Raw genomic sequence first — 14,514 nt, 5'->3', positions numbered from 1 at the left:
CGTACCTCATCATTCTTCTTTTCAAATCTTTTTATTGAATTTTCAAAAAGGAAATAGCCCAGAGGTGGGTAGACAGACCTCATCATTCTTTAAAGAAACCATAAGAGGCTCTCTGTCCTGCAGATGGATACAAATGAGACATTTTTAGCTTGCGTTCTGCAGATGGATGGGTCTTGCTGTGTAATACTTGTCTTTCCTACATCTGCCTCTCCCGCCCTTGTAGTTTCTCTCTCCCTCTCATAATGTTCTCTGTCTCTCTGGTCCCCACCACCACCACCACCCCCCTCTCGCTCTCAGATCTGAACTCCCTGCTGCTCAGTCACAGATTCTTCCATGACATGGACTCGATGGGGGACCTAGAGGATTTCTTAAGTCCTCTTCCTGAGCCGTCTGCCTCAGGTATGGATTTACGCTATTGAATACTGAGAGAGAAGTGTGCGCTGTATCGATGGTTCTCAACCTGTGGGCTGGGACCCGCTGGTGGGCCATGAGGATAGTGCAAGTGGCCTGCCAAATAATAAAAGACTACGATTTTAATGAACATTAAAATCAATTGATTCACCATGACATGCTCTGAAAAATGCATGTGGCCCACCCCATCTGGCCCACTTCACCTCTGGGACAACCAGATATATATTTTATTGTTGTTTGGGACACGATCAACATATGATGCATCATGCTGCATCATATGATGCAAAATGCATCACTAGTCATGCTGAAATACTAAAATATCTCAAAACACAGATTGAACAAAAAAAATAACTCAGGATTGTGTTGATCGTGTCCCAAACAACAGTAAAATAAGATCTGGTTGTCCCAGAGGTGAAGTGTGCCTTTAAAGGGGTACTGTCACCTAAAGGGGTACTGTCACTTTAAGAATATTCTTTAAAAAAACAAGTGAATACTTTTATGATGTCATTGTGGGAATGCGCAATTATAAGCCAATCAAAATAATTGACTGTACTTAGACTACTTACTGTACTGGTCAGCTGTTGTTGGGGAGCGAGGGGCAGATTACACTGTGACATGAGCTTCAGACTGTTTCAGACCGTGTGACATGAGACCGAGAAGCTCATGTCACAGTGTAATCTGCCCCTCGACCCCTTTAGGTGACAGTACCCCTTTAATACGGTTAGGATGCCGTGTTAAGTGATGAGATGAGTGGGCCTCAAACGCTTTTGAGATTTTCAAATGGGCCCCGATCCAAAAAAAGGTTGAGAACCACTGCACCATATGGTTGAACACAGGGCTTTTTGTGTGTCCGTTATTGGCTCTATATACACCTGCTGGTGGTGTGCTGTGTATTAACCGCTTGAACCCTATACTGTACACTTCGTTATACGTCAAATTACAAAAAAAAGGTTTTCGCTGAATGTTTACCTATTAAGGCATGCCCGGAATAGGGACGTCAGGGGTCATGTGGTTAATGTAATTTCCTTTGATTTAGCCGAGCAGATGTCAGTTGCAGCTCCGTAATGTGTGACATCGGGTGTTAATTTGTTGTGGTGTGTGTGTGTGTGTGTGTGTGTGTGTGTGTGTGTGTGTGTGTGTGTGTGTGTGTGTGTGTGTGTGTGTGTGTGTGTGTGTGTGTGTGTGTGTGTGTCTGTGTGTGTGTGTGTGTGTGTGTGTGTGTGTGTGTGTGTGTGTTCAGACACCTGGGACTTTTATTACATTTTTCATTCATTCAGTTCTGCCTTTGATTCTTCCCTAAATTATTCCTTCCGTTATCCATTCTAACCCCCCGTCTTTCGTCCGTCTGTTCATTTGTTTGTCTGTTTGTCCATCCGTTAGTTCCTTCCTTCCTACCTTCCCAACGTTGTGTTTTAATCTAGTCATTCATCCACATGAACGACTCTGTACTGTTTCTGACTGATCTACAAATAGCTGATCTACAAGCACAGCTTGTGGATCAGCTATTTTTTGACAAATGTTCCGCCCCAGGATAATGGATTTTCATTATCACGATAATATCGTAAATCCCGATTTCTTTTGTCACAATAATCGGGATATGACATTTTCATATGGTCCCATCCCTAATGTGAACGTCCTCCTCTCTCGTCTCTGCAGACGATTCGTTGATGGAGTGGTGGTTCACCTCCTGTGGCGCCAGCGGGCCTCAGGGTCCCACCCAGGCCCAGTGTGACAGCGCCTACCGAAACACCAATGTCAGCGTCACCGTGGGGAAAGACCCGCCCTTTAAAGGAGTCCAAATATGGAGGGTACCTGCCACCAACAGATACACGTAAGTGAGGATAGTTGTGACACTACAAGTTATAATCATCTCTTGGTTCTCAACGTGGCATTTGGGGACCCTAGTATATATATTAGGGTTGGGACTCGATTTAAAAAACTTTATCTAATTAATTTGAGGCTTTATCATTAATTAATCGAAATTAATCGCATTTTTAATCGCATATACATATTTGACCTGAGAAGCAATTTCATTTAAATGAAAACACGTTTTGGTATAAGAGTGAGTTTTTAAATCAAAATTTCCCATCCACTGGGCCGAGCAAATAAGCGTTCTGATCGGTGGATTGCTTGCACTGAGGTTTGTTAATGTTGACTGTTGGTTGGTGCAACGCTATCGGTATGCCTCAAACTTGTCCAGTGAGAAAGGTTCTATGGTGGAAAAACTAAGTATGCGATAACGTCTTGCTGCGCGGTCATTATGGGTTATATGGACACGACAGGCTGATAATTCAGCCTGAAGTGTCCATATAACCCATAATGACCAAGCAGCAAGACGTTATAGCACTTATTACATCGGCTACACAATACAATTAATAATTTGACTAAAAACTAAAAACAAAACTAAGTATTTCCTTGTTTACAGACTGCTGAAAGTGTTGCGCTGAGCGCCCCCCCCCCCCCCCCCCCCCCCCCCTAGAGCAACACGGGTCGCCTTGGAAAACAAGGAAGTGCTGATCAAATAGAATCCATTTTCTGATAGTGCGTTGTCTATTTCTCACCTCGAATGTTTTTAAAAACATTTGAGGTGAGAAATAGACAGCAATGTTTAGCTGTAAATGACACTGTGTGTTTGTTTACATGGCTGACATGTTGGATACAGCACTAAATTCACGCAGCGCATTCTGAATGCAGCAGGTGCTCTGAGCCTTTGATTAGGCAGCGGTGCATTATAGAGCGGAGTGGTCATTATACGCCTTTAATTCACAGCTGATTTCGGCACTCGACCAATCAGAATCAAGCATTCAACCAAGCCGTGTAATAAGCATGATAATGTGTGTGTTTGTGTATATATTATGGTTTTATCCTAATCCCAGTGAGTCCATTTGCAAAACGATGATGCCTGAACAGATGGCAGAAGCTTCTTTTTCTTTTTTACATTCTGCTGCCATTATCGTTTTTATTTTTGTTCTTATTCTTTTTCTACCAATTAAATCTCGTTCACATGTCCATGGCAATTTGAGGACATTTCTACGCTCGCATGTTGTGCTGCATGACTCAGACCAGGGCCGGGTGACAGAGAGAGGTGTGACTGAGTGCTTGGGGACTAAATTACTCTATCTGCCAAATAAGATCAAGGCTTTGAATTATTGTATTGTGTTTGCCAAGCCAGTCATGGGACCTCATTATCAGACCTGTTACAGTACAGTATTTGTGCTGGGATAGAGAAACAAGAAGAAGAGAAAGGAGTCTGTAAAATAGATCTTAGTGCGTTAAATTGTTTACGCCTGGTTCATACACTACTTTGTCGCACGCCAGTGTCAGAAATAGCCAAACATGACACCCTGTGTGAGCTTGTAGGTCTGCTATTTTTGGTGTGTGGCGCTGTCATGCAAATGCAATGTTGCAAATTAGGCTTCACGTTGTGTTAAAACAAAGCAAAGACATTTTCTGTAACCTTGTCTGTAACCCCAACCCCCCAAAAGAAAAAATACACAGGGAAGACATTTCCATATTATAATGACACCTGGGGGTCTATTTGAGTAATGTTAACTTCATAGACACATACAAAACAGAAAAAGCACAAAACCACCTCTTTAACATTAAATTAACCCATTTAGACCTAAGTCCGCCTGGAAAAAAGCCTTAAAAACCTATGGCCGATTGGAAAAATACCCCTAAAACCTGAGATTTTATGGAAGACTTCACAGAGGTGTCAACGTCTACTAAAACATTTATTTCTCAGCCTCTGTAGCAGTAGAAACAAAATTTCAAAACTGTTGTCATGGTCTAGACCTTTATCATTCTTTTTAAAAAAAAATCTGCAAACTCAAATATTGTAATAAATCTTATAAAACTTCTAATAAAAAATACATTTCTCAGCCTATGTAGCACATAGAAACATAATTAGCAAATATTTGAGACCTTACACCATAGGCCTTACACCATATGCCACCACTTTGACAAGAAACAACAATCCACCAGCCTTTATATTGAATATTTCAATTCTTGTTGTTCCACCAGCCTTTATATTGAATATTTCAATTCTTACGAGCACCCAGCTCAATATTGAAACTTCATTGCCCCTGCTTTACACCACACCAATCCACCAGATTTTATATTGACTGTGTCAATTCTTGTTTTTAGCTCCATTTAACGGTAAATCTGGCGAGCGACATTTGTCATTATTATTATATGTGCGTGCGCGCGTGTGTGTGCGCCTGTGTATGTGAATGAATGAACCATATCATCATAATCATTTTATAAGTGTTATTACCTCCAGATAGCTGCGAATCTGTTGTTCTGGAGTTTGGTGTTGACTCTGTGCTGCAAAGAGTCGGGTCTCTGAAACTAGCCGTGTCAAAGTGCGTCCGTGAAAAGTTATCCAGTCCTGATGAAATCCATGAAACACTTCTTCATCATCGTCGTTGTTTTCAAACATATCACGTAACAATAACAATGCCAATTCCAGCGGGCCTGGTTTGCCTTCGCTCAACGCGTCTTCCATTTCGCCGCTATGAGTAGCTGCACTGGGATTCTCCGACAAATAAAGTTATGTAAAGAGAAAAAAAATCCCAGAATGCTTTGCGGTAGTCAGGGAAGCATACGTCATCGCCTCCTGATGCATTTCATTGGCCACGAGACCAGAAGAGGGTAAAAACTACAGGAAACGCATTTCGCGTTCCCGGTCTGAATGGATAAACAGCATTTTGCGTTCCCGGTCTAAATGGGTTAAGGATTTTACCGTTTACCAAACTTATTAGCCTGTGACCCAAAAGAGAAATTAGACGTTGCACGGGACCCAAACTAGTGAAAATAGCAGATCTACAAGCGTACAATGTGTCCCTTCGCACTGTGTTGTGAGCTTGTAGATCGGAGCGTGACACGTTTTGAGCTTGTAGATTGGCTATTTTTGGCGAATATTCCCCGGGTTCAAGTTGTTAAACAAGGTTGAGAACTAGCTGTTCTATATCACATTGTACTCTTTCCAGCGTGGTATAGGCAGGCAGAGGGCAGAAAAACAACATTCCTGCAATGCTTTACTCCCCATGTGTTGCTGATACTCGTAGCTCAGCTGGTTCACGCTGACAGAGGCTGATCTGTGTGTTGCCCTCAGGATCTCTGCCTATGGCGCCGCGGGAGGGAAAGGAGCTAAAAACCACAACAAACGCTCCCACGGTGTCTTCATATCTGCCATCTTCCCTCTGGAGAAAGGAGAACTCCTCTATATCCTTGTGGGCCATCAGGGAGAGGATGCCTGCCCTGGGGTGAGGACGGGGAGACCTGAGGGGAAGAGGAGAGGACAGGGGGGGTCAACAGGGTTACAATTATAAGCCGTATTTTATACTTTGGCTATTATATTAAAGATATAATATAGATATATATAGCATATCTTTAATATATAGATATTAAAGATATGCTATATTTTGGTGGGGGTGGGGGGGTTAAATATCTTGACAGTTTCTGAAAACATTTGAGAATTGTCACCTATAATGACATGCCCAAAATCTGGGTTATTGTGGTTTAAATATCGGTTTAAAAAAACAGGTCTGAAGAAGAGGACTTGGAGAAGTGACGAAGGCCTCTAGACTTACGTCATTTCCCTTTTTTCCCCCACTGCACCAAATAAATCTCTTTGACAAACATAGTCGATCTACAAGCTCACAGCGCAGCACGTTGTGAGCTTGTAGACCAACTCTTTTTTTGGAGCGAATGTCCCCCCCCCCCCCTCTTTTTCCCCTCTTTTTTGCAACCTCTTTTTCCACTTGTATGCTTATGCCCCATGGTCAGCACCGCTACACTATTGGTGTGTACCCTTCCAGCTTGTTTGTTTGTTTCGCAGAGATTTACCTCTCTCTCTCTCTCTCTCTCTCTCTCTCTCTCTCTCTCTCTCTCTCTCTATGGGGCGTAGAGGAACCCTCTCACCCAGAAGATCTGCTTGGGAGAGTCATCAGTGATTGAAGACAGCCACCGAGGGGAGGGGCCCGGCGAGTGGGCGGGCGGTGGAGGCGGCGGGGGCGGGGCCACCTATATTTACAAGGTGACAAAGAGAATACAGACACAATAAACCAGTGTTTCTCAAACTTTTACATTTCAAGGTCTCCCCTTAACTCTGACAGAGTGACAGTATATAAAGTTGAACCAAATGGACCCTATGCTGTTAGAGTTACAGACTTGTATGGGAAATTTAGACACCCATAAAGGAACCTACAAAAGTCCCTGGAATCCACTTTGAGAACCATTGCAATAAACAAACAAATAAATAAACAAAAATAAATGGGGGGAGGTATAGATAGATCTCCTGACCAGAAATAGCTGTTTTACAAGCTCAAAACACATCTCACTTTGAGCTTGTAGATCTGCTATTCTTGTCGAATATTCATCCCCAGAATACAACCACATCCTCACCTGGATGATGATGCGTACGTCCAGAGGAAAATCACTCACTTTTCTGAGCCTTTATTCAAAAACTACAGATTACAGAAAAACCACTGAATGTTGAATGTTCCTTTTTTTGGGTGTAATTGAGGTCAGGAAACATAAAAAATATATTTTTTATGATGTTATGACCACTTTAAGTAGTATGTGACCAGCCATAGCTATACTACTTTGACTCAAGTACTGGGGTTGAGTACTTTGCTGTCCACTACTGCACTACTCTGTTTCTACATCCAGATAAGCATGCTGGAATGTCTACATGCATTCTGTAAATGATTCATCGCACTCTCTGAATCTACGTCACGGGTGTAAATATAAGCATAATACACAGAGAGGTCAGCGGTGTTGCCAAGTCTGCCTATTATAAGCGTCTTTGGGCTTGTTTTCCTGTAAAGACGGTGTAAAGACTTTAACCCTATCGGGGTTAAAGTGTTTTCTAAAATAATCTTGAATAGAATATGTAAAATATCTGTCATTTTTAAAAACATTTTACAACGCAAATCAACTATAGGGGTCTCTGACTGGCACTAAATATGTTCAGATGAGGGTCTGTGGGAAAATACATATTCACTTGGTGGTCTTTGACATGAACATTTTGAGAACCACATTGACTCCCCTAAAACAACATTAGATAAAGTTTTACTGACCTGCCCTAGTGGCTTATTTTCATAGACCTGGTTGCTTGTTTCTCTCGCAAAATCTGGCAACACTAGAGGTCAGATATAAATCATACAACATAACGAGTGTGACAAGAACGTTCCAGAGAATTAGAATCAGAACTGATTCTCCCAACTTTATTGTCCCATCACACAGTTACAACTTTATTGTCCCATCACACAGTTACGGTCATAAAAGTGCTCTCAACATTGAAGTTACAGGAAGAGTTAAAATAATAGGTTATTTTTTCCCATTCCTGAAAACCAAAGTTTTCTGTCCTCGAATAGCAGATATACAAGCTCTTTTAAAGTGAAAATGTTTTACTCAAATCTTTGCTTCTGTCGGGTAACTGGAACAAAATATTTTCAAATGGGTGTCTGTGGCAGAATCCATATAATTTTGGGGGTCCTTGACATGAAATGTTTGAGCACCACTGATATAACACCGTTTACAACTGTACTTTACAATACAAACACCAAAATCAATCCTCCAGTTCTAGGCAACACAGAAGGGGGGAACTTTTTTTCTATTTCCACACAACTCCTCTAAGGTATATTAATGACATAATTCAATATTGAAAATGGGTGGTCTTCCCCTTTAAGTAAATGATCGAAGTGCTTCTTGGACCACTGTGTTGATAGATCGAAGGAGGTGAGCTGGTTCCTCTGTTGATCGCGGCTGGTGGAGGAGGTAATGCCTACCTGGAGGACCCAGAGTCCAGTATGGACCAGATTCCTCTGGAACAGTATGAGAACGACACCATAGCGGCCAGCAGCAATGGACTGACCGGCGCCTCAGGTAACTGTGTTTCTCTTACTTTTAATGCGGTGGTTCTCAACCTGTGGGTCGAGACCCCTAGGGGGGTCCCCAAATTATTTTGGGGGGTCCCCAGATGATTAACTTAGTGTGCAACATTGTTTTCTCACTCAACAGTAAACAAACCAACATAAAGTTTAGGAGTATAGAGGGTATATGCACATTTCTAAAGTGACAATTTAAGGACTTTTTAATACCTCTAAAATGACAAATTAAACATTGGCCAAATTGTCAAATATTAGAGGCAGATATTGTGAAAATAGCCGATCTACATGCTCCGTGAGCATGTAGATCTGCTATTTTCACAATAGAACCGTGTTAAACAAAATTGAATGCCTCAACTCGTAGTGCTCGTCAGGTTAGGAGGTCCCCTGTTAAAATATGATTATTATTTTAGGGGTCGTGGCCTGAAAAGGTTGAGAACCACTGCTTTAATGGACTGGTAAATGAACCACATTTAATATAACCAAGCAAATGCATTTTTATACTTCCCATTCACACACACGTGATAACGTCAGAACAACGTTACGCATTGTACGTTTATGCGGTACACACCGACAGATGAGGTAGCCATGCAAGACAGCAACTTGCTCATCGGGAGCAGTTAGGGTTTCAGTCTCTTGCTCAAGGACACTTAGCCAGTAGGAAGCCAGGAGAGGAGAGGAGACAAATTATCAATACAATTGCTCTACGTTCTCCTGGGTCTGTTAATGCAGAAGCACAGCTGTTGATGTTGTTGATGAACAATTTGAAATGTAAGAATCTAACAGGAGAATTGAATATATTATCCAGACTCGGTTCTACTATTTGTCATTCAAGGGCTTGAAGTGCAATTATCTAAGCAATCTATACTTTTATGCACATTAGGCTTCACAGAATGTGTTTTAAAATATTAATGTCTGATGTTGTTTTTAATTAAATACTTGAAAAAGCTCTCCTGTAAAATTCTGAAAATGTCACTTGCGCCCTTGCTGCCCTTGAATTACGGGGTGCTTCAGTGTAAATACAGAGCCCACTGCTGCATTTCATCCACAGATGAAAAAGACATAAGCCTCTGTTGACGGTTCGAGTGCATGTCATATAAAAACCTTTTACAGATAATGATACTGTATGATGGCGCTCACAGGGCTGTCCTTGAAAAGTAAAAGGTCCGCTGGAACCGCTTTCTCTGTGATACGTATGTACTGTATACACACAGCTTTCATTTCCCCAAGAGGTAGTCATCTCTGTCTACTCACAGGGAATGTCAGATGAAGGCCAGGAGTGGATTAGTTTGTCCTGAATATACACCAATGCTCACCGCCTCTCTCTCTCTCTCTCTCTCTCTCTCTCTCTCTCTCTCTCTCTCTCTGTCTCTCTCTGTCTCACTCTGTCTCACTCACTCACTCTCTCTCTCTCACACACACTCTCACACAACACAGGCATACAAAACAAAACCAGTGGTGGAAGAAGTAAAAGTTGCGACACCACGTTGTAGAAATACTCTGTTACAAGTAAAAGCCCTGTATTAAAAATATATATATTTTATTATTATTATTACATTTTATTTTCGAATAGCCCAACTAGTGTTAAGTAAATAAAAAGTACCTTGAAATTGTACTTAAAGGACAAATTTGTTTTTCTACAAAAAGGGTTCATATTTTAGATTGTAATTAGAGTAAAGAAAAGATGAGTGTTCAAATGTTTTCATTTACTTCTTTCTATTGTTTTATCCATTTTAGAGAGTTTGATTTCAGTGGGTGGGGGCATACGTGCAAGTGGCTAAATGTGTATTTTTAGACACAATGAGCCGACAAATTCTTTATTACTATTTACAGCAACACTACTAACCATGAAAGATTGCGTTGCATGTTGGGAATGGGCTTATTGTGTCTAAAAAGATATTTAGCCACTTGTACGCATGGCCCCAACCACTGAAATCAAGCTAAATTGGCTAAAACGAAAGAAATCAGTAAATGAAAACGTGTTAACACTCATCTTTTCTTTACTCTAATTACAATCTAAAATATGAACCCTTGTTGTAAAAAAACAAAGTTGTCCTTTAGTACTTGAGTAAATATACTTACAGTAGTTACGTTCCTCCACTGCAGAACACAACACACACGCACACACACACACACACACACACACACACACACACACACACACACACACACACACACACACACACACACACACACTCAGATGGGTATGTTTGGCTTGTGGGTGGAAGGGCTCAGTCTGGAAGGCAGATTTCACTTCTTGACATGGCATGACCTCTGAGAGGAGGACATATATGGCAGCCTAGTCTTCTAACGTCATCTGGAAAATTCCCTGCAAATCCTCCTTGACCAGCAGAGTCCCAGCATAGAACATCTATCGGCTCATCTTATTGAAACCATGGCGGGGTTGTTTAGACACAGATCTGTGTGTTTGTGTGGGAATTCAAAACCTGAGTGTCCTGCCTGGGAAACCTGGGAGTCCATCTAATCGATGCACACAGGATGACTCCAGCCACCACCCTGCACTGCACCTAGGGGTGTCGCACCGAATTCTGGGCCCTGGGTACTTTAACTGTTGAAAATAGCAGATATACAAGCTCACAGCGCGGCACAGAGTGCCGCGCTGCGAGCTTGTAGATCTGCTATTTTTGAAAAATTGAGAAAATTCTTCTTTGAATATTTCAAAATCTTCTAAGGTTTTTTGAAAAACCTATGTTTCTATGTCAGCGGTGCTCAAACATTTTCATGTGAAGGATCCCCAAAATGATATGAATTTGGCCATGGGCAACATCTCAATATATTTAGTTCCAGGGAACCCCCGGAAGCAAAATTTGAGTTACAAATGTTCTCTTAAAAAATACATGTACTGTACTCAAAGATTTGCACACATTTTCACGACTTTTCAAAAATAGTTGTAAAAATACTTGTATATCTGCTATTTTTCAACAGCTAAAGTATAAAATAATAACAGGCCCCTCCACCTTGGGCCCTAGTAACTCAGTTACTCCCCCCCCCCCCCCCTTGTGACGCCCCTGCCAGCACCACACACGAAAGGTCTTGGTTGGGGGGTCACCACTCTTTGTAATCCTCTTTGTGCGTGTGTTTTTTCTCTCTCTCTCTCTCTCTGGCAGGTGGAGGTGGGGGGTGGAAGGACAGCCCTGTTATCTACCCGAGGGCTGGCAAGTCTCTGGCTGACGGGGCAGAGGGTGGACACTCGTGCCTGCTGGCACTGTCCAAGCTCACCTGGCCCACCTATGGAGGCTTTGGGGGCGGAGGGGGTGCCTGCACCGCAGGGGGAGGCGGAGGAGGGTACAGAGGTAATAATGGAAATGGATAGATAATAGAAGTTCTTTGCACACTGCTGCGTTTTTTCGGCCGAACATGGGAGCGAATTTTGGAGCACGTAAATAAAAAAATCAACCATGTTTGCACACTGTAGCCTGTTTTTTTATTTTCGGACCACGGTTGTTTTTTTTCCCGATTTTCGCAACTGTCACCACTGGGTCCCTCGCTCTCCCCTCTCTCTCCTTGGCCTGAATTTTTTTTTTGCGGATTTCGGATTTCCAAACGCAACGAAAAAACGCAACCAGCTTTTTTTTACCCTGTGGATCTAAGGATCTGATGACTCGCCGACCACGCAATATCGTACGGTGTGTTCGAGCCTTAAGGGGTCCTTCGACTGAAAAACGTTGAAGACCCCTGACTAGAGTACATGATCCCCTCAGAGAAAAGGTCCACGTTGTTCACATTCATGGATGTCTTCTCATTGCCTGACTTTTACTGTGACAGTAATTGTAGATCAAGCATGCTGTTTCACTATAATCACTATGCTGGCGGGTGTTACTTCCGTACACAGTAAAATCCTCAGTGTTTAGCAATAAGCCCCAAGGACTTAAAACTGTGGCGCGCCACACACTATGACGTGACAGACAAAACGCTGTTTACCAGAAAAAAAAAGATCTTCACTGTGGCCTACGTTTTTCAAAAAAGTCTGTTTTCAAGGGCCTAAAACATGTGGACAGGGCCTCAGCCCCATTTCCCATTTCCAGTCTATACAAAACGTGAAGCAAGCAATGCACTAACAGTATATGCAGTTATATCCTGAATGATAAATTAACATTATTTTGATGTGTTTCCAAATTAAAACTCTTGCCCCCCATTTTTTTTATTAAACAAAAAGAAAAAATATATATAGGTTTTAAAATAATGAGGATTTGATCAGCTCCAAGTATTTTACTATACGCTGATTTAAAGTGGTGACAGGAATGTTGCTTTCAACTCAATCCCAGGGGGTGATGCGGCGCTGACTGATGACATCACAGCAGATGGTCAGGATGGAATCTCATTCGTCCACCCGATGGGGGAGATCTTCCTGCAGCCTCTTGCAGGTGAGGCCGGAACCAATAGAAGTGAATTAATGGGTCTTAAAGGCTTTATTGCAACTCATAATACCCCTGATAATATGATCAAACACCATCTGGTCTGGTGCGTGTGAAAAACACATTCTCATCCTTCCAGTCCTTTCTGCCATAGTACAAACAACTATCATGAACAGTTGGTAGACACCTTCAAGTCGGTGCTTGATAAACACTTTTCTAACCTGGTGTCCTTAGATAGATACCTTTATAGATAAATACCTTTGTTGTCCCAAGTTGCCCAGAGGCAGCACAGCAGTTTTAAGGTTACAGAGAAGTAAGTAAATAATACATTTGGCATGTACATTGATGAAAATTAAAACGTGTTTTAAAGAATTTTCCAAAACTCCTGTAACATTTTCAAACATCTTCAGAAAAATCACACCTGTACCTCTCACTTTGCATGGCATCAAACATGACACCTGTGCATTTTCCGTATGGGCCGTTCTGTCCGTGACATCAGCTGTGGTGATGTCGGTCTCTGCGTACTTAAGACGTTAGTCTTGTGTGACGTCAGTCTTGTGCTCATACGGACACGCATACAGACATACACACAAAGCCAGACGTTGGAGCCGTTGGCACTGCTCAAAAACAAAAAAATTGCTTTGAGCTCTTAGATTGGCTATTTTCATACAGAGGGCTTAAGTGGTTAAAAGGCACCGTCAAGACACATTGCATTGGTCAAACAACCTGCTTTGATGTCCCTGACCTCGTTCCCAGGCTTAAAGAAGACAGATAATATTGAACCAGTGTTGTTCGTAGCCTGAGCACTTTTAGAGGAATCATGTGGTGTGCTGCCCGACGCTGACTGAATTATCTGAAATGGCTGTCCTTTACACCATTGTAAACATCTCCTATTATTTCCAAAGCAAAGAGACATTGTCTGTGTGAACATTAAGCTCTTGGAGGGCACATTTCTCCCTTAACTAGTTGATCCATTGGAGGCTGCAGGGTGTGTGTGTGTGTGTGTGTGTGTGTGTGTGTGTGTGTGTGTGTGTGTGTGTGTGTGTGTGTGTGTGTGTGTGTGTGTGTGTGTGTGTGTGTGTGTGTGTGTGTGTGTGTGTGTGTGTGTGGGACAGGGAATTACTACTTTGTGGGGACCTCATGTCCCCACAAAGATAGTACAATCGGAGAAAAAAACCTTGTGGGGACAAATTTTAGTGTCCCACAAGGTGTTTAGGGGTTAGGTTAAGGGTTAGGGTTAGGGTTAAAAATGAATGGAATGTCCCCACTAATATAGTAGACTATGTGTAATGTCCCCACAAAGTAGTAATTGCAAACCTGTGTGCGTGTGTGTGTGTGTGTGTGTGTGTGTGTGTGTGCGTGTGTGTGCGTGCGTGCGTGCGTGCGTGCGTGCGTGCGTGTGTGCGTGCGTGTGTGTGCGTGTGCGTGTTTATCTCTCTCACTCTCGAACTACGGATGTGTTTACCTGTTTGTGTCAATCTGTTTCTGTGAAAGTGCAGGTACATACGTATATAACAAACACACGCTCCCTCCCCACATACATTTTTGCCTTTGCATGGGGAGTGCAAACAACTGTGATTTATATATACATTCATATATGAAAGTCCATCTGTTTGTTCGCACAAGTCCCTGCCATCTGATTCTCATTATTTAGACAGAGGAGGGGATAGAAATGGCTGCGGCCAGTAGTTAACTAATTCACAGCCTCACGGAACCTGTTGCCCGGGGCGCCGCAGTGTCTCTGCGTCCGCTGGAGCAGGAGGACAGGAGGACAGGCGTCCATTGTCACCCGTCTGTCATTTGTGGTTGTAGCATGAGTTGCCACTGGCCCC

General features: G+C 42.4%; 1 protein-coding gene across 1 annotated transcript in view; it reads left to right on the top strand.

The window, feature by feature from the left end:
• The window catches only part of ltk (leukocyte receptor tyrosine kinase), a gene marked incomplete at both ends in the record, with an annotated part of 71,678 nt that overhangs the window by 36,507 nt on the left and 20,657 nt on the right, over positions 1-14,514 (top strand). The window contains 7 exons of the mRNA XM_080750924.1: positions 298-399; positions 2,068-2,242; positions 5,528-5,678; positions 6,323-6,451; positions 8,148-8,304; positions 11,435-11,620; positions 12,593-12,691. Of these exons, the coding sequence (XP_080607050.1) occupies positions 298-399; positions 2,068-2,242; positions 5,528-5,678; positions 6,323-6,451; positions 8,148-8,304; positions 11,435-11,620; positions 12,593-12,691 (999 nt within the window). The remainder of the gene's footprint in view (positions 1-297; positions 400-2,067; positions 2,243-5,527; positions 5,679-6,322; positions 6,452-8,147; positions 8,305-11,434; positions 11,621-12,592; positions 12,692-14,514) is intronic.

The sequence above is a fragment of the Nannobrachium achirus genome, assembly GCF_963921795.1.
Source record: "Nannobrachium achirus genome assembly, chromosome: 20".
Taxonomy (NCBI): domain Eukaryota; kingdom Metazoa; phylum Chordata; class Actinopteri; order Myctophiformes; family Myctophidae; genus Nannobrachium; species Nannobrachium achirus.
Note: the sequence above shows the minus strand (reverse complement) of the source record. Positions and strands in the feature narration are given on the sequence as shown.